At 34.4% G+C, this 19,941-nt stretch overlaps 1 protein-coding gene and 1 pseudogene across 3 annotated transcripts; both read left to right on the forward strand.

Moving 5' to 3' along the window:
* The first annotated feature begins 1,306 nt into the window (after positions 1-1,306).
* On the forward strand, positions 1,307-6,538 carry LOC114310026 (uncharacterized). Of its 2 annotated transcripts, XM_082919009.1 has the most exons (4): positions 1,307-1,485; positions 2,651-2,851; positions 3,092-3,144; positions 6,122-6,538. In XM_082919009.1, the coding sequence occupies exons 1-3, from the start codon at positions 1,375-1,377 to the stop codon at positions 3,125-3,127; spliced, it is 348 nt and encodes a 115-aa protein (XP_082775135.1). In that variant the 5' UTR covers positions 1,307-1,374; the 3' UTR covers positions 3,128-3,144; positions 6,122-6,538. The 2 variants fall into 2 exon arrangements, 1 of the variants encoding a protein (XP_082775135.1); XR_014363421.1 differs by lacking the exons at positions 1,307-1,485; positions 2,651-2,851; positions 3,092-3,144 and adding exons at positions 5,322-5,663; positions 5,916-6,032.
* A 3,888-nt stretch (positions 6,539-10,426) lies between these two features.
* Positions 10,427-11,566, forward strand: LOC114310094 (PRA1 family protein B4 pseudogene; annotated as a pseudogene). Its single transcript, XR_014363422.1, has one exon. The product of XR_014363422.1 is annotated as a PRA1 family protein B4 pseudogene (transcript).
* Positions 11,567-19,941: the final 8,375 nt, after the last annotated feature.

The following is a 19,941-nucleotide window of genomic DNA, read 5'->3' on the forward strand; positions in this document are numbered from 1 at the left end:
GTGAACCATAATACTGCGAGTAGAGGGAGGACGTGAGATCTGAGAAAACTAAGAGGTGGTGTAGTCGCTCGATTTGCAGATCTGAGTCGCCGTGGTACCATTCGACAGCCATGGATCAACGATGGGGATTGTGATGACGATGATGATGGACAGATGCATTCCAAAGGAAAGAGGATGTTGTGGTGGTGGTAGCGGTGGCGCGACAGTGTTCCCATTGGAGATCGAAGATAAGAAATGAAGAATAGAGAGAAGAGAAAAGAGAAAGAGAGAGTGGCGGCGAGGTCGGAGATGAGAGAGAAAGTGTGGTGGAGAGAGAAGGTTGAGGTTTGGTGGTCGTCATTGGCTGTGGTTACGGTGGCGGATAAAACCTTAGTCTGGAGATGGAAGATGAGAGAAAGAGAGGGTGTTGGGTTTGGTTTCAGCTCAGTAGCATGTATACGGGGGTAGTGTAATCATTTTGTGAGTGCATATCCTTTTAAAAGTATTTTAATACTAAGATCTTCGGACAAACAAAATCCAAAAATGGGTTTATCACCCAAGTGCCCATAAAATAATGATTATGATTTGAGTTATTTCTTTTTGCCCATTAAGTTGAGTTTTTCTCCTTACTAGTTTAGACAAACTATCTTCAATTGAATCATACATACAGATTGAAATTATAAGAACTAAAAAGATAAATAAATAACAACAAAGTGAAATTAATTCAAACAAAATTAAACATGGAGGGCATTTTTGATATTCAAGTCTGATGGTAATTTCGATAATTAAGAGAAGTCCCTTCACCACCAATCTCGAGTATAGTATGGGTATAGGGGTGTAGAATGGCCCGCGGTTCGAGATGGGCCCGACCTGATTAAACTCGTTTAGGTGTAAGCCCGAGCCTAGCCTAAGACTTTAGACTTGGGATTGAGCCTTCATTTTGAAGCCATGCTCAGCTTGTGGGCCTGATCCATCTGGCCTGCCCCAATCGGTCCAATTAAGTCACACATAAAACCCCACCTGCCCAACCCACCTGAGGTCCACTATTATTTTTTGTGAAAAAAATAAAATTTTAATAAAAAAATTAAACAAATTATATATTTTTAAGTCTACCGATTCGCTTAAGGCCCAACTACCCCTAGGCTTAAATCTAGCTTAATTTTCTTATTCATGAACCGACCCAATCTAGCCTAAATTTTGACAACAACTCACATGCCAGGCCTAGGTGGACGGGAGCTGGGCCAAATTTACATCCTTATTCGACAAGAGTGGTTGGGCTGAGCATCCGAGTGTGTTAAAGGGAGGAGAGAGCGAGAGAGAGAGAGAGAGAGTTAGTGAGTTAGGGTTTGATTCGCACAGAGAGAGAGTGATTAGCAAAGATCATCGGCACAGAAGATGCCTTGCCTGAACCTGTCCACTAACATGAGCCTGGAGGGTATCGACACCTCCTCCATCCTCAAGGAGGCCACCTCCATCTTCTCCAAGCTCATCGGCAAACCTGAAGCCGTACATTGATAATCTCGCTCGCTCGCTCTCTCTCTCTATATATATATCTTTTTAGATCTCTGTAAATCTGTGAAAATTTGAATTTTGCAATGTTAATAGATCCTGTTTTAATCGGATTTGTGCATGTTTCATCTATGATAGAAATTGCCACAAGTCACACAGTTTATAGGCTACGAATATTTACTTGTAGGATCAGTCTTCGAAGATCGATCACTAATTCATGGTGCTATGGGTCCTAAAATCCATGGAGATTATAGGATATTAGGCTTTCGGTCAATGCATTTCATTAATTTTGGCGAAAAAATTGTTTTTGCTTTGATTTGATGAAAATTTTGGTAAAAACTTGTCAAACTTGTATCAAATCAAGTTTTTTTCATCAGATATAAGCTTGATTTGATATGGGGTGCTCCGATGGCTTTTCATCAAATTTAACTAAAATTCTTGATTTGGTGAAAAAATTGAATGCTCCAATCCTCACTTGCAAAAATTTATCAAAACCTTTTTAAAAATTCTAAGCTTATCCCCAATAGCTTATTTTATCAAATTTGGGGAAAAATTTGTTTTTGCCTTGATTTGTTGAAAAACTCGGTAAAAAAAAAAAAAAAAAAAACTTGATTTGATACAAGTTTGATGAAAGTGATTGGAAGTCATTTTCACCAAATTTTCCGTCAAATATAAATTTGATACAACATTTGGTGAAAGATTAGAGATGCTCTTACATTTCAATTACTAAATAGTTTGCTGAAATGGTTCTTTGGTAATGGCAGTGCACCTTATTCTGTTAATTCACTTTAGCTGTGCTTATATTGTGGAGTTTTAGATTATTGTCTTTGTCATCCTCTTGAGCTTGATTGCATTATTTCCCCTGCGTTAAAGGGGACAAAGCCTATTGCTCTACTAGCATGGGATGAGCAGTTCATCATTTGGAACAGGATTTAACTGAAAATTGCGTTCCATTTTATTCAAATGTCTGGTGTTGCATAAAAAAAAAAAAAAATCCTTTCTTTTTGTGATTGTATAGCTTTAATTTCATTCAGCTGATAGTTATCCAATTTTTTTCTTGTTATTTCCTTTAACAAGTTAAAGGGGTATGCAATACTACTGCTAGTTTCAAAAGGCTTGTTTTTTGAGAACCGTAAACAACTTTGTGTTTTGTAATTTGCAGTATGTGATGATTGGGTTGAAGGATTCAGTACCCATTGCTTTCGGTGGGACTGAGGAACCTGCAGCCTATGGAGAATTGGTGTCCATTGGTGGCCTTACGCCAGATGTGAACAAGAATCTTAGTGCTGAGATTTCCACGAAACTTGAAACCAAGTTGTCTGTTCCCAAGTCACGATTCTTCCTGAAATTCTACGACACCAAGGCAAGCTATATAAACCTCCTAAGTTATCTTTGGAAAATGAGTCATTGCCATGCACTCGTGTATTCATATTGCGTTCTTCGTGCTAGTGTAGGCCCATCAAAGACTAGAATATGCATGCATGCTTTAGACTAGTAGTAGATAACGTAAATAAACCCCTACTGTTTAGAACCATGAACAAAGCTTTTTTCATGCAATTTCATACAATTTTCCATGGTGTTTATGCCTTTATTTATTGTGCAGGGCTCCAACTTCGGATGGAATGGATCCACCTTGTAAATTCTATGCTACTTCTGGTGTGTTATCTAGACTGTCATGAACTGGATGCTATGTATTGTAGCAAGTCTATATTTCTCCCGGAACTTGGGATGATTACTTCTAGGGGTGTGCGCGGTGCGGGTCGGTGCGGTTTGAGAGAAAAATAGAAACCGTATAGCGGGTGGCAGATTGATAAAAGTGTCACTAGAATTTGTCATTTTTCTTATAAAAAACCGACGATTTGGTTGGCAAATAATGGCGGATTTGCCTTGGCGGTACAGGCGGATTGGCGGTTTATAAAAAATATAATTCAAATTACAAAACTTAAATCAAAGAGTAAAAAAAAGACGAGAGATACCGTGATGTTAAGCATCTTGCAAAACTTTCTTCTGATGCAGCAAGTGTAGCAACAACATGATAATATCAACGACTATGCCATCAGTTCATTACAAGCATCTGTGGAAGCTACAATGATCAAATACAATACATAAAATTCCCCTCGAGCAGTAATGTAATACTATATTCTAAGGTATAGAACAACAAGCAAACTTAAGTAAAAAAGAATTTTTAGAATCTTATAAAACATGATTTAATAGTGGTGCGGGTCGGTGCGGTTTAGAAGAAAAATAGAAACCGGCGAATTGATAAAAGTGTCACTAGAATTTTTCATTTTTCTTATAAAAAACTGGCGGTTCGATTGACAAATAATAACGAATTTGCCTTGGCGGTGCGGTTCAGTGCGATTTTGACAGTTTCGACGGTTTCGGTGGTATTATGCACACCCCTAATTACTTCTATGGTTGTTTTGGGAAGGATGGTATCGTATTTCCTGTTATCATGTTCCAGATTATGTTGCCTATTTGTGCATCCTTTTTCATAGATTTATAGCGGTGCTGCGTATCTTTAAAAATCTTGAGAAAAATTTTATAGCCTCACACTTCTGCATATGGTTGAAGTTTTGCAGTGGTCAATGTGATTAGTTCTTGGTTAGGAGCAATCACTCCTTTAATGTTTCAACCTTTCTCCGTCTTTTAAATAAGAACTTTGAGAAAGATTATGATACACACTGTTTAAGAGCATTAGTTGATAAAATATTTAAAGATTTTATATTCTTCAACGACTGTTTTTTTTTTGGGTTGTCTTTTAAAAAAATTAGTCAACTATAGCATTTGCCATTACTATAAATTGGCAATGAATTAGTAGTAAATTGGCAAATTATAGTAACGGTGCTCCAATAGTCACATGTTACTTTGACAAATTTTAACCAACTTCTTCTTCAATTTTGTAGGTGTTATTGGTGTTATTTAAATATAGGTTTTCAGTAATTTTTTTATTGTTTATTTTTTGTTTTTTGTGACTTTTTTCAAACTTTTTTTTTTAAAAATTAAATATTTACATTGTACCTAACTAGACAAATATAAAAAAAAAAAAAATTAAATTTGAAAATATTGATTTTTTTATTTTTTATTTTTTTATATATATAATTCACTTCACCAAAAAAACATACAACTACAAAATTAAAAAATTATTAACTATATTAAAATTACATGGACTACTGCATTACATTGTAAAATAAAAATTATATTTAAAAAGAAATAATAAAAATTAAGGTAAATTATAAATACACTTTCTGAGGTTTGCTTAAAGTACAGATTGTCTCTTATGATTTGAAAAATTATAAATATCCCATTTGTTAGAATTTTTTATTTAACAAAATTAATTAAAAAAATAAAATTCATAATTGCTCTTTTATATGATAATAAAATTACCTAAATTATTAATTAAAATATATTTCTAATATCATTAAAAACTGTTAATTGACTTGATAATTTATTAATAAAAAGGACAATTTGTTATGAAATTAGAAACTCATGGAGTGAAATGTAATTTCCAGAACCACAGAGGGCGATTCGTATTTAAATCAAATCTCAGGGGTGTATATGTAATTTATCCTAAAAATTACATTGACAAATAAATAATATTACAAAATTAAAAAATACACATTCTCCTGTAATTATTCATCAAGAGGTAGAGGAAAATAGTAATTTGGATTGCTGATATGTGCGGACTGCTTTGCGAAAATCTTATTTTTACGCATTATGTAATATGTTTTCTTCTGAGGGTGTAAATGAGAAATGTCCGTAGTCATTATCAAATGTTCTTCATTTTTTATCTCAAGTTCTTCTGAGGGTGTAATTTGGATTGCTGCTTTGTGATTTGTTTAAATTGATTTTGCTATTTGTGAAATTTGTGGAACTAGTTCTTGAATGATCATTATAAAATTGAATTTTGTTTGTGGAACTAGCATTTGTGATTTTGTTTGTTTATGAAATTTGTGGAATTGAAATATGTGATTCTGTTGGTTTATAAAATTTGTGAAACTAGTTAATGAAATCGAATTTGGAAGGTTTTTCTAATGAATGAATTCTGTTTTTTCAACTGAATTTAGAGTAAAAAATCTATTGATATTTGATGATGTGACATGTTTGGCACCTGTTATTCAACCTACCAAACTTGAGAACATAAATGACATCTGTTATCTTTGGCAAGAAAAATAGTAAGTTATTAGATGCCCTTTTTTTAAATTTTTTTTTTTTTTTTATCACTCTTGTCAAAGTATAACTTTGATAGCTTCATTGGAGATGCTCTAAGTTGACATTTTCTTGTTAAAACAGGAAAATTCTATTTCCACACATATATTTATCTCAAGGCATATCATTTCTCAATGCACATACTTATTAATTTGATTATTAATTATTTTTTTCAATCCACACACTAAATATTTCAATTATACCCTTCAATCATACAGATGTACACACACCACCTCAAACCTTTCTGGATTTCCAAACCTTCTACACTGTTTCACAAATAATAGTGTTGATGATGAGTGAATTAGATATGCCTGCAATCTACCAATCTATAGGAAGTAAGTTAACTGTTGCTTTTTCCTTGAACTTCCTTCTCCATACAAATCATTCCATTGCTTCAATTCACTCATTATACATCCCTCGGCAGCAAAACTTGCAACAACCTGCAGCAAAACTTGGGTTGGCTTGGACTCTAGTGAGCAATTGGTTACCAAACAGAGTTCTTCGTTACTCTCCTCTTCTGCGTTGGTGGCAGAGGCTCGTGCTTGCTAGAGTGCTGTGAGATGGTGTTTCCTCAGTGTCGTGAAATCCATTACGGTGCTTACTGACAGTCAAAACTTAGTCTGGTAGCCCAATGGTTTTCACAGAGCTAGTTGGGATATTGTTGACATTGTTGATGATATTAAAAGTATGTCTAGGTGTTTTGATTTTCTTAGTCTTGTTAAGGTACCACGTTTGTTTGTTACTGCTGCCCATTTGGAAGCAAAGGCAGTAGTCTTATAGTGTAATCCTAACTGTGTAACTTTTTATTTTTGTTTAATATATTGCTATTAAGTTCCTCAAATATATATATATATATATATAAACATATTTATGGAAAATATTGGATTCAAAGATCTCAACTCTTTGCCATAGTTCACAGATCTATTAACTTATATTGAAGTTATGTCCTTTCGTAAAGACAATTCAGTGAGGAGCCAATTTTCCATCCAAAAAAAAAAAAAAATTATACTCTAATTTGGAGCTTCTCCATTGCATTAGAGGTGTACTAAAAAGGGGAAATTGAAAATCAAAATGAAAACGAACAAGTGAAGAAGAGCTAATAATACATGGAGATTGAGAGTATTACTTTACAAGCAAGTGAGAAACAATGGAACAAGTGAGGAACAAGTGATAAATTAGGGTTTTTCTTACTAAAAGGATGTCCGCTGAGATTTTTTTGTTTTAAAAAAATGTGTATAGAGAAAATAAGAATATATTATTAAAGGTGTATTTTGGTGCATATAATAGTCATTTTACTTTAGGGTATGATTGTCATTAAAATGAAATTTCATTAATTGTGTGCACTGAGATAAGTAAGTATGTAGGAACAGAATTTCCTGTTAAAACATGCTTGAGCCTTATTCTTTAGGAGTTGATGTTTTTTGGGTTTTTTGGGTGGTTTTTATTTATTTATTTATTATTTTTAAATATATCAAATTTGTTTACTTTTTATATTCATGTTGAGTAGATGATCATAAAAAAAAATTAAAAAAAAAAATCATAAAAGACAAGATAAGTTAAATTTTTATTCTTTATATATATAAAATATGAATTATTTAATTTTTTAAAAATTGATTCAAAAAAATTTAAATCATAGAATTGTAGAGTCAAAATGGGATTAAAAACAATCAAAAAGTAAAAATTAATTCAAAAAGTAAAAAAAAGAGAGTGAAATATTAGATAGCGTTTGGTAACGTTTACGTTTTTTTGTTTATATTTATAAAAATTTTATAAATTAGTTTTTGTTCATTTTTAGAAAAACATAAATTATAAACGCGTTTGGTTTGAACAAAATGTTTAAAAAAATTTAAAAACATAAACTAAAAAATATGTTTGTTCAGGCCTAAAATATTTGTATTTTTTTATTATTATTTATGGCAATGGGATCACACACATTATAATTCAAAAAAAAATTAATTCGAAAAAAAAATTAATTGAAAAAAAAAATTTAATTGGGAAAAAAATATTTGAAAAAAGATTAATTGAAAAAAAAAATTATTTGAAAAAAAAATTAATTGAAGAAAAAAATTATTTGAAAAAAAAAATTAAAATAAATTTTTTGAAAAAAAAATTAAAAACTGAAAACGTAAACTCAGTTTTTGAGTTTACATTTTTTTCTCAAATTTATAAACTGGGACAACCATTTATAAACCAAAAAAATTATCAAACAAGTTTTTATGACAGTTTTTAAAATTTTTGTAAATACAAACTAAAAATTGAAAACGGAATGGTTACCAAATAGGCCCTTAGTGTTGAGTCCGGATCCTCTGCCGTGGTTCCCTACGGTGTTCCCTGCTATGCTCCAAAACGACGTCATTTTGGAGCATTTATTTATTTATTTTTATTTCCCTCCTGTGTTCCTTCTTCTTCTTCTTCTTCTTCTTCTTCTCTTTCTAACCTCTCTATCAGCTTTTTGACCTGAACCAATATCGAAAACCAAATTCGAAACAGACTCAAACGAAGAACAAGAAGAAGTGCATACAACTTGAAGCTCACATCCTTCATCGACAAAGCATTAGCTCTCAACTCACGGATTCGATGGCGATGAAGAGGGCAGTTTGGAGGACGAAGCGGAGGGCGATGATGATTATGTGTTTTGTGGATTTTTTTGGCGATTTCTTTTTACCTTGATTTTGGTAACAAATGATAACAAATATTTGTTTTGAAATTTGGGTTGTAAGATGTATTTCAAGTGTTTGTAAAAATGTCTCATTGAATATAGTTGGTATGAATTTTGGGTTGTATGATGTACTTAGTTTAAAATCTGGGTTTGTAAGATGCACTCCGAGTGCTTGTAAAAATGTTTGATTGAATGTAGTTTAACTTTGGTTAACAAGTTCCTCACCCCCTCTTGTTTATTTTCTTCATCTACAAGTGTGGATTTTTTTTATTGCTATATTGTTGACAGTTGCAGTGCAAGTGCTGATGATGATGGTGCTAGCAATGAAGATGTAATTAACTCTAATAGTTGAAAAAATTGGCGTTCTTGTTATTCTTCTGGGACTTGGGAGGTGTAGGGAGGGGAAGCATGATAGGAAGTTAAAGAAGTCAATTGAAATAATGCTTGGAATTATGACATTACTATGTCAATGATCATGTAACTGATAGAACCGAAGCTGATTCACCTACTACCATTTTCTGAAAACATGAGGACATCACAGCTTTTTTTTTAAAGAACAATTCAATTAAGTTTTAAACATTGAGGACATCCCACCTTTGTCTTCTCTTTTATTTGTTATTTTTTCCCTAACATTGAAGTTTTTGGAATTTCAGTCACCCATCTCCTTCAATGCTAATTCCTGCTTTTTGTATAGTTGGTAACATTGTCACTGAAGATGACATGCAAACTCAGGTACTAGGCAATTGGAAACATGCTTATTTCTTGAGTTTTCTTACATATTGCCTTCCTACCCAGCAACACAGATAATTTAACCCCAACTTCTCATTAGTAGAGTACTACACAAAAATTAGAATACATAAGTCATCGTACATAAAGACTGATGGAAAAGTAAGGAAAAATTGAAAGATCACCAGAGTGGTAGAATTCACAAAAGAAAAATGGTGTTCTGGGATGCCTTCAGTTTCCACTAGTGAGGAACTTGTTAACCAAAATGAAACAACTATATTCAATCAAACATTTTTACAAACACTTGGAGTGCATCTTATAAACCCAGATTTCAACCTAAATGCTAATTACATCATACAACCCAAAATTCACACCAACTATATTCAATGAGACATTTTTACAAGAACTTGCAATACATCTTACAATCCAGATTTCAAAAAAAATACTTATTATTATCTGTTATCAAAATCAAGGTAAAAAAGAAATCCCCAAAAAAATTCACAAAATGCATAATCATCATCGCCCTTCGCCTGAGTTCTATGACACCTATATTGTTTTCTTGTATAAGGGAAAACAAATTGGAGAGAGTCAAATCGGTGAGTCGAAAGCTAAGGCTTTGTCGATGAAGAATGTAAGCTTCAAGTTGAATGCGCTTCTTGTTCTTCGTCTGAGTTTGTTTTGAATTTGGTTTTGGATATTGGTTCAGGTCACAGAGAGTTCACAAACGTTTGAGATGGAGAAGGAGGGAAAAATTAAAAAAGAAAAGGAATAAGTTCTAAAACGACGTCGTTTTGGAACATGGTAGGAGGCACCGCAGGAAACCACGGCTGAGAATCCGGACTCCTTAGTGTTTACTTGGTTTGAATTATCAGAAATTATTTTAAACAAATTTTTGTTTGTCTTTATTGAATTTTTTCATATATATATATATATATATTTTGACTTTGGAGATACATCACGATTAGATGCATGAAAACAAAAAAACTAAATATGAAAAAAAAAAAAAATTCAAATAAAAATGCACATAAATTTTTTATTCGAATTTTTACTTTTTTAGCAATTTTTTAATATTTTAGTTAATTTATTTTATATTTTAGATTTATATAGATCTAAATTAGGTGTGATTAAAAAGTATAAAATTTTTTTGGACTAAAATATATATAAAAAATCACTAAATATAAAAGACAATTAATTTAAAAAAAATGAAACTAAATTAATTATAGCCAAATCTCAAAAATTCAAATAATCTTATGTGGCTGAATCTGATTGGTTTCATGAGATCCACCGACAAAATTTCGTCCAACGCAAAAACCGTCCCCTCGCAATTCCGACCTTTCCTCTCTCTACGCTAAATCCTCCCCCCATATCTCTCTCCTCTCTCTCTCTCTCTCTCTCTCGAATCCCTCTCTATAGATTGATATTCAAAGAAAACCTCCTCCCCCAATTCCTCTCTCCAAGCCAAGCCAAGCCAAACCAAACCAAAGCAAACAGAACCAATACCAGCAATGGCTTCGTCGTCACCAGCAGTCCTCCCAATCTCCAACCCCCAAACCACCACCACCACCTCCACCTCCACCTCCACCTCCACCTCCACCTCCGTCCAATCCCAGCCACCAATCTCGAACCCCGCCTTCCGAGCATTCATCTCCCACATCTCTGACATAGTCCGCAACGGCCTCTCCACGCGCCGCCCTTGGTCGGAACTAATCGACCGTTCCGCCCTCTCAAAGCCCGAATCAATCTCCGAAGCCAGCTTCCGCATCCGCAAAAACTACTCCTACTTCCGCGTCAACTACCTCTGCTGCCTTGCCTCCGTCCTCGCCTTCTCTCTCCTCACCAACCCCTTCGCTCTCCTCCTCCTCCTCTCTCTCCTCGCTGCCTGGCTCTTCCTCTACCTCTTCCGCCCCTCCGATTCCCCTCTCCTCATCTTCGGCCGTACCTTTACCGAACGTGAAACCCTAGGCATCCTCGTCTTATCAACCGTCCTCGTCATCTTCCTCACCAGCGTTGGATCTGTACTCATCTCTGCTCTCATGGTTGGATTGGCCATTATTTGTGGCCACGGTGCTCTTAGGGTTCCCGAAGATCTGTTTCTCGATGAGCAAGAACCTGCTGCTTCTGCTACGGGATTCCTTTCCTTCCTCGCCGGTGCCGGTTCCAATGCTGGAGCTTCTGCCACTCCCGCAGTTGCAGCACGCGGCTGAGGTTCACTTTCATGTCAGTACTTTGGCATGGAGGATGGTTTGGCTAAATTCGTAGTCGTCTCGATCCAATCATACGTTTTGGTAGACAAAATTATGATAATAATAATAATAATAATAATAATAATAATAGTAATAATAATAATACAGGGATTGGAATAATTCAAATTGCTCTATACTTGTAGTAGGTTGCATATATCTCAATTGTTCATTTTTTTGGTATGATGTGTTAATACTTAGCAGTGCCATTGATATTGAATTATTCATTATTTTTTCTCCTAAATTGCTCTGCTGAGATGGGTTGTCAATTGCTCAAATTTTGTACTGTATTATTTATTTCTTACATTTTATTTTTTATTTTTTTTCTACATTAGGATATCCATTTTGCTCATAATTTTTTTTTACATCTTTTGTCATCGGGTTGTGAAATTGTTGCTCATACCCATCAAATATTCTCAAGGTCTGGGTTGGGTATTGTTAGGGATAGCAATGGGGGCTTTGGGGTAGATATTAATTTTTCATCCCATTCCCCATCTCCCATCCACCGTGGAGACTACCCTCCCCATCCCCTAAGAGCAACTCCAACATGCTCTTTATTTTTCGCTAGTTAAAGTACAAAAATAATACTCCTTATTTTATCTAGTTGTTTTAGTTATTGTGTTTTCTAACCACATTATTTATTTTAGCTAATCATTCAAACTAACTTAACCAATTTTTAGAACAAAAAATACTAATTGCTGAGATTTTACTAGTGTAACTTTGCAATAATATTTCATTACAAGAATTTTCACTTTTGGCCGCTAAATTTTTAGTCGCCAAATGGTTTTAGCGACTAAATTATTTGGTTGTAAAAGTAGTCGCCAAAAAATTGTCGATAAAGGTAATTGACGACTAAAATTATTTTAGTTGCCAAATGTATACAATTCCTGGCTAAAATTTTAGTCGCCAAAAGGTTGGACATTAAATTAAATCAGATCCTTTTCGGCAACCAAACTTTTAGTCGCTTAAAGTCCGGCATTTTTAGCTACTAAAATTTTAGTCGGCAAAGAGTTCTTTTGGCTACTAAAAATTTAGTCCCTGAAAGTCCCACATCTTTGCCTACTAAATTTTTAGTCGGCAAAGAGTTCCTCTTTTTGCTACTAAATATTTGGTCGCCTAAAGTTTTACATTTTTTGCTACTAAAATTTTAGTCGGCAAAAGTGTTTTTATCTTTTAGTTTTTTGTTTTTAGTTATGAAATATTTTAGTCGCCAAATGTTTGATTTTCTTTTGGCTACTAAACTTTTAGTCGCCAAATGTCTATTTTTTTATTTTTTATTTTTTTTTGCTACAAAACTTTTAGTCGTCAAATGTCTTTTCCCAATTTCTTTTTGTAGCTACTAATTGTTTAGTCGCCAAAAACATGATATTATGTTTTATTGCAAAATTATATTTTCTCCACAATCTGTTTATATTCAATGCAACGTGTAATACGTATATAAACAAAATGATACATACTATCAATCATTCCACAATCTGCATCCATATACTAAAAATAAATAACTTTAAATGTCAAAGTTCATACAAATCAACTATTGTCCAAACTAAAATAATCATTTCATACAATATATATCATACGAAAATCAAAACCCTCCGTGTACAAAAAATACATTTACTACCAAGCGAAATTACCATTTGGCATGGTACAAATTACCATCGTAATCTGTACCACGACAAAAGGTGATGTATGTACCACGACAAAAGTTTTCTGTAGACCATAACAAAACGTCTTATATGTACGCCGACAAATGATATATATGTACCATGCCAGAAGATGATATATGTACCACGACAGTCATTATATGTTGATTGCCAAAAGTTTTCTGTATCAGTAATAATGAATTACACAAAAGGTGAGGACGACAAAAGTATTATATTAGTTCTATACAAAAGTGAAAATTCTTCTCCATACACCAATATGGATTATCCACAAGTCCACACAACAAAGCCGTCTGCAAAGAAAAATAAAAACCGAAACATTAGAATTGGTTACAAAATATCAGTTCAGTCAGCCATATGGAACATGTTCTAACATGCATTTAAGGTAGAACAATCGAGAAATGTCTTCTTGGAAATAAAAGAAAGTATATATATATATCATGCAATATTTATTCTAACAAACTGCACAAACAATGTAATGTGCAATTTCTTCGTCCTACAAATATATAAAGGCAATTATTAGAATTTGTAGATGTTATTTTCATAAACTTGTCGCTTTTTAAACTAAGTGTTGCGAGTTTTTCGACTAAGTATAAGGTGTATTTGGCAGCTGTTATGAATTTTCACCATCGGAAAGCTCTTTTTCGAGTAAGTTTAGGGCATATTTAGTTCTAACTCCCAACCTACAAGCCCAAATTACGTTCCGTCAGTTCTCAGAAGTCCTATTTGTCATGGGGAAACTATCTGTATGAGCCACACGGTCGTTCGAGGGTTGTTTAGAATTTTCACCCCCGAAATGGCCTTTTTCGACTAAGTTTAGAGCGTATTGCGCTCTAACTCCCAACCTATGGGTCCGAATTACGTTCTGTCAATTCTCACAAGTCCTATTTGTCATGGCAAAGCTATCCGTGTGAGCCACACTGTTGTTCAGGGGTTGTTTTGAATTTTTGCCCCTAAAACGCCCTTATTCGACTAAGTTTAGGACGTATTTGGCTCTAACTCCAAACTTACGGGTCCAGATTACATTCCGTCAGTTGTCACTAGTCCTATTTGTCATGGGGGAACTGTCCATGTGAGCAACACGGTGGTTCGGGGGTTGTTTTGAATTTTTGCCCCCGAAATGCCCTTTTTCTACTAAGTTTAGGGCGTATTCGGCTCTAACTCCCTACTTGCAGGTCCGAATTACGTTCGGTCAGTTCTCACAAGTCCTATTTGTCATGAGAAAATTGTCTATGTGAGTCACACAGCGGTTCGGGGGCTGTTATGAATTTTCGTCCCCGAAACGCTCTTTTTCGACTAAGTTTAGGGCGTATTCGGCTCTAACTCCCTCCTTACGGGTTCGAATTACATTCCGTTAGTTCTCACAAGTCCTATTTATCATGGGGAAACTGTCCGTGAGAGCCACATGGTGGTTTGGGGGCTGTTATGGATTTTCGCCTCCCGAAAAAATCATTTTTCAACTAAGTTTAGGGTGTATTCAGCTAACTCCCAACCTACGGGTCCGGATTACATTAGAGCAAAATCAACTCACCAAAATCTTCATACCTAAAATGTAGAGTAGGGACAACACAAAATCAACTCTAACTGAACATCTATATTTTATGAACTTTTGTGCTTAAAAGAAGACTTTCAAAGTTTTCTTTGAATGATTGCTTTGGTCTGGTGTGTGCAAAGGAAGTGAAGCTAGATTCTACAGGTTAGATTCATCTTTTGATATTGTTATCCATGGTTCAACTGAAAATCTTTGTTACAGAAAAACAATTAAATATGATTCTCACTCTGGTTGAAAATGGAGAAAATTGGAGTGTAGATTTAAGGCGTTTTTTACTCTAACTTCCAACCTACACGTGCTAATTACATCACGTCTGTCCCCACAGGTCCTATTTGTCATAAGGAACCTACCGGTGACATCAATAGAGTGGTTCGGGGGCTGTTTTATATTTTTGTCTCCAAACGGCTTTTTTCGACTAAGTTTAAGGCGTTTTTTACTCCAACTCCCAACCTACGTGTGCTAATTACATCACGTCTATCCCCACGGATCCTATTTGTCATGAGGAAGCTACCAGTGACATCTATATAGTGGTTCGGGGTTTGTTTTCCATTTTCGCCCCCTTATCATTGACCTAAGACTATTACACTCCCATAAATTTACTTAATTCTACATCTAGAATCTGACCTGAGATTGGTTTGATCACCACATCTATAACAGTTGAAATGATCAATTAAGTAAACGTACATGACGTGAGGATCACATGCATATTTTTCCTGTATGTGCAATGCTGCACCATTGATAAAAACGTTGAACCAAAGTCCAAACACAGTTTTATAAGCTAGAAAATATCATTTCATCAACTCTAAGCACTATAAATGCAAATACACTCAAACCTTGACGGCCAAAGTAATTTGTCCACAAATTTTTTTAGTAATTTCCAAATAATGTTTGACAACCAAGAGTAGAGTCACAAATTCATATAATTAATTTGATATAAACATTCAAGTATTGAGAAAAATGAAGAAAATGAGGACATGTTTACCATGAGCACAAACCAGGCAATTGAGAATCTGTAGGCATCCATTCCCATGTCCTTCATAAGTTTAATATCCTCTTGTATCCAAACAATTACAAAAGTTCCTAAAATATATCTTTGAGCAACAAAAAGAAAAATTATAAAACAAGAAATGGGTCTGTTGCCACACCTATGGCTGCATTGCCTAGGGCAACTTGGTCACAATTTCATTTCTTATCAAAACAGTGACTAGGTGTAAGAGACCCTTGCTAAAATGGGGTGTAAGAAAAGAAAAATAGATCACAAAATAGATTGTTACCATAACTTGAACCCATGTTGCCACCAGGATGCCTTTACCTTAGGGCCAAACTGTCCTTTATATTTCTTTAGTGTTGATTAGGAAGAAAAAAAAAAGGTTTGGCCATTTGGCTAATTTAGCTGACAAAAGGGGGAAAATAAAAATTCACTCAACTTTACAGCTCACAAAAAAAAAAAAAATGCAACTTTTTAACATTTGCCAAATGCATTAGCGTATTTAATATCTATTTTCTCTATAAAATATATATATGTATATATATTGTATTTGCCAAGCCTCAGTGGCAACCCCAGGGCAAGTCCTTGCACATAATCCACCACTTGAACAAGCAAGGTAAACTTACAAAGAATGTTTAAATCTTGAATATGGTCTGCAAATAGTCCACAAACATCACTCAACAGCTACGAAGTTTGCTTAATGATCATCACAAAGAGTCAAAGAGTTTGCTACTACGTAATCTCTACACTCAAGTGCATATTTGAATCACAAAAGCTTTGATATTTAATAGTTTGCTACTCAACTCACTGTTAATGACAAGACTTTGAACTCGTATATAGAACAACCCAGATCTTATTCATTTTTTACCCAAATTACAATTTCTATTCATTCTCCATGAATTCCACAAACCAAACGAATAAGAACAAAAATATAAAATACTTTCACTACTAGTGTGGATGTATCTGCTTTGCTGTTACAAGTAATGGTTAATGCATCTGTTTTATAACCAAGTCACCAAGTTGGAGATCATTAGTTATGAGATTATTACCTTTCACCTGAATACTCTATTTTATAACCACAAATAGATCATAAGAGTCTTTTATTTAAATAATGCAGGTCTCCTTTTATTTCACAACTACAAGAGTCTTGCTATCCTCAAGTTATGAATATAGTTTTAACGTAATGTAGCAGAAATCTCAAAGCCACCACAGCAGCAAATAATGTGCATACCAAAAATCCACACATTATAGAAGCCATCAGAGAAGTCAGTTTTGTGACCACAACGACTTATTATTTCTAACACTCATTTTGCAACCTGTGTAATTAAATCACAAGTAAAATTAACATGATCTATATAAACTCCACTTCAAATTAGCAAGGTTAAATTATAACTAATCAATATCAATACATAAAAATACACTAATCATGTGGTGCTGAGAAATGAATTTCAAATAGTCAGCAGCATAGTTACTGCTAAACTTCCCATCACATAGATAAACAAACTTACACCACACACCACACACCAAAATTAGATATAACAATTAGACTCCAAAATGAATTATGGTTGGGTTTGAGGCGCATAAAAGCAGAGTAAGGATGGCTATGGGAGAGGAATTGATTATATAATTCAGAATGGGGATAGGTTGCAGTTAACCCCATTGCATCCCATCCCATCCCAATTATGTATTTCACAAGAGGCCTCTCCAGCATAGATCGGTTATTGAAAGAATGGTAAGGCTTTCATGCCTCTATAAAATATCTACTTTCATTATTTTTATAATTGAAAAAATAACAAATGACATTTACATATTATAAAATCAAATCAACATAATCGATGGTATTACATAATATGTGAAATAATTGAGGATCATTCCCTATGCATTATAAAATTACATTGGAAATAGGGTACTAAAAGAATTTTTCGAAAAATTAAGGGATCATCCCATCTACATTGTAAAAATGCTCTTGAAATATAGGGCCAATAAAAAAACTTTTTAAAGACGTAAGGGGACCATTTCATATACAATATTAATATAATCTTAGAATTATTGGGTAATAATAAAATTTTGAAGAACTCCATGATATTCAAGCTGAAGTCTTTGCGCAAGGATATCTGCATGCCTACTCATCAATGTGGTAACCAAAATTTGGAGTCTTCATTTCCATGAAATCAACCCCCATTTTGCATACAGTAAAAAAATGTTGGGTGTACAGCATTAGAGCAAAGTTTAAATGTAACGCCCTCAAAATAATAACAATAAACCCGTCAGATAAGACATGCATTTACATATAAACTAACCACATTCTTTTATTCATTAGAGTTCCATTATATAAGTATTACATGTTAACATCAAAACAAAATGCCTTACAGGCTTACAGCTTTCCAAGTTAACACTTGGTTACAACAAAAGAGTACTAACTCGTTTACACATTAAGCCCTAGGCTTGAAGTTACATGTAATACATCAAAAGTTAAGCGACAAAAGTATGTCCTCCTCTAGCCTCCAGCTATGTCCTTGGAGGTGGCATGCTTCCTGCACCTGAAAATGATATTCCCATATAGGGCGAGCCACAGCCTAGTAGAAATACACTAAACCAACCATGAACAATGACTAAAATATTAGCAATTGATAGATGGCCAACACTGATACATTCACATAAATTACACATTTATGTCTTACAACTTATGAGTCTAAGTTACCTTTCATTTTTCCTTTTTCAACAGATAAGCATGCTAGCTCTATCATCATTTTCACAGATATGTATAAAAACTATATCCCACATTCAGATAAGCATAAAAGCTATATCCACATTCTCAACAGATATGTATAACAACAATATCCACAGATAAGCATATAAGCTATATCCACACTTCACAAAGATAAGCATATGAGCTCTATCTTCACTTTACTAGACAAGCATAAAAGCTGTATCTACGGAGTTCATCCCCTATCTTCTCCCAACACTATCCGGTTTAGAGGTACATCCCCTATCTTCCCCTAAACCGCGGAGTACATCCCCTATCTCCTCCTCTACACATAACGTATACAGACACATTGGTTCTATATACAATCACCCAATACATACAATTAATGTATTCTATCAACCGTCAAGTTCCATGACACATTTCATTGATTAGTTTCAGTTTGCCTAATCATCATGCATTGTCTACAACAATCACGACTATCCTCCACCGATAGCCCAAAGCAGTTATTTCTAAACAGAAAATAAATGCACAATGGATATTCAATCAACATTTCATTTCTTCATTCTTCTTAATTAATTATCCCAATTAATTAAACAATGTAATTAGGTCAATTCCCATAATTAACATTTCAACCCTTAGGTCCCATTTTCATCAATGATTTAACATTCATTCAATTTCTCTATGCCAAACATGCATCCAGGTTTATTATGAATAAAACCCCAACTTTTGTAAAATTACACAAAAGCCCCAAACTTTCACAAAATTACCAAACCAAGCCCAACATCTCAAAATACCAAAATTTAAAGACAAAATCCATAGAGAGGAGTAGGATATCCCTACCTTGAAGTTTTAGCCAAAAAGGAGATGAAGACTCGAAGATCAACTTGCTCCAAATCCAAACTTTTTCAGATTAAATCGAAGCCCTCAACGCCCTCTATCTTTTTAACAAAGGCCCTAGGCTAGATTCACACCCTAGGGAGATCAAATCTTAGAGAGAGTGCAAGTTTAGAGAGAGAGGGTGTCGGATTTAGGTTTTGCTCAAAGAAAGGAACTGAAAAAGTGATGTTTAAGACGCTACTGTCCGCTGATATAAAACACGCTCGCTCGAGCGAAGACTTGGTCGCTCGAGCGACCAGACACAGAAAACTCTCGCTCGAGCCAAGAAGTTATCGATCGAGCGAAGGAAAACCCAGACCGCTCGAGCCAAGAAAAGCTCGCTCGAGCCAAGAAAGGCAACTCTCAGGTCCAGAACCAGACGCAACACTACTCTCGCTCGAGCGACTAACTCCTCGCTCAAGCGAAGGACCAAAAATCTGGGCAGCAACACTAGGCTCCCAAACACAACCAACCTGTAACAAACCTGCCCAACACATCCCATAACTCAAAATACAAAGTACAAAGGATGCAAACACGATAATAAACAACTACCAACATCCACGGACACATGTCCGGATCACTGTACAACAAGGGTAAACCCGGGATCGCTATATTAAACCCCCATTGAAACAAAGTTTAAACACTTATTTCAAACAAAAGATTTTCACAAAAGAGATAACAAAACCACACACACACACACACACATACACACACACACACACATATATATATATATATATATATCTTTTCCTTTCCTCTATGATAACTTGGGCATATAACCTACCATATTAAAGCTTTGAAGTCTGATGCATCTCTTTGAAGTAAAATAAATATAACT

The sequence above is a fragment of the Camellia sinensis genome, chromosome 3, assembly GCF_055761805.1.
Source record: "Camellia sinensis isolate YWXY chromosome 3, ASM5576180v1, whole genome shotgun sequence".
In the NCBI taxonomy this organism is placed as follows: Eukaryota; Viridiplantae; Streptophyta; class Magnoliopsida; order Ericales; family Theaceae; genus Camellia; species Camellia sinensis.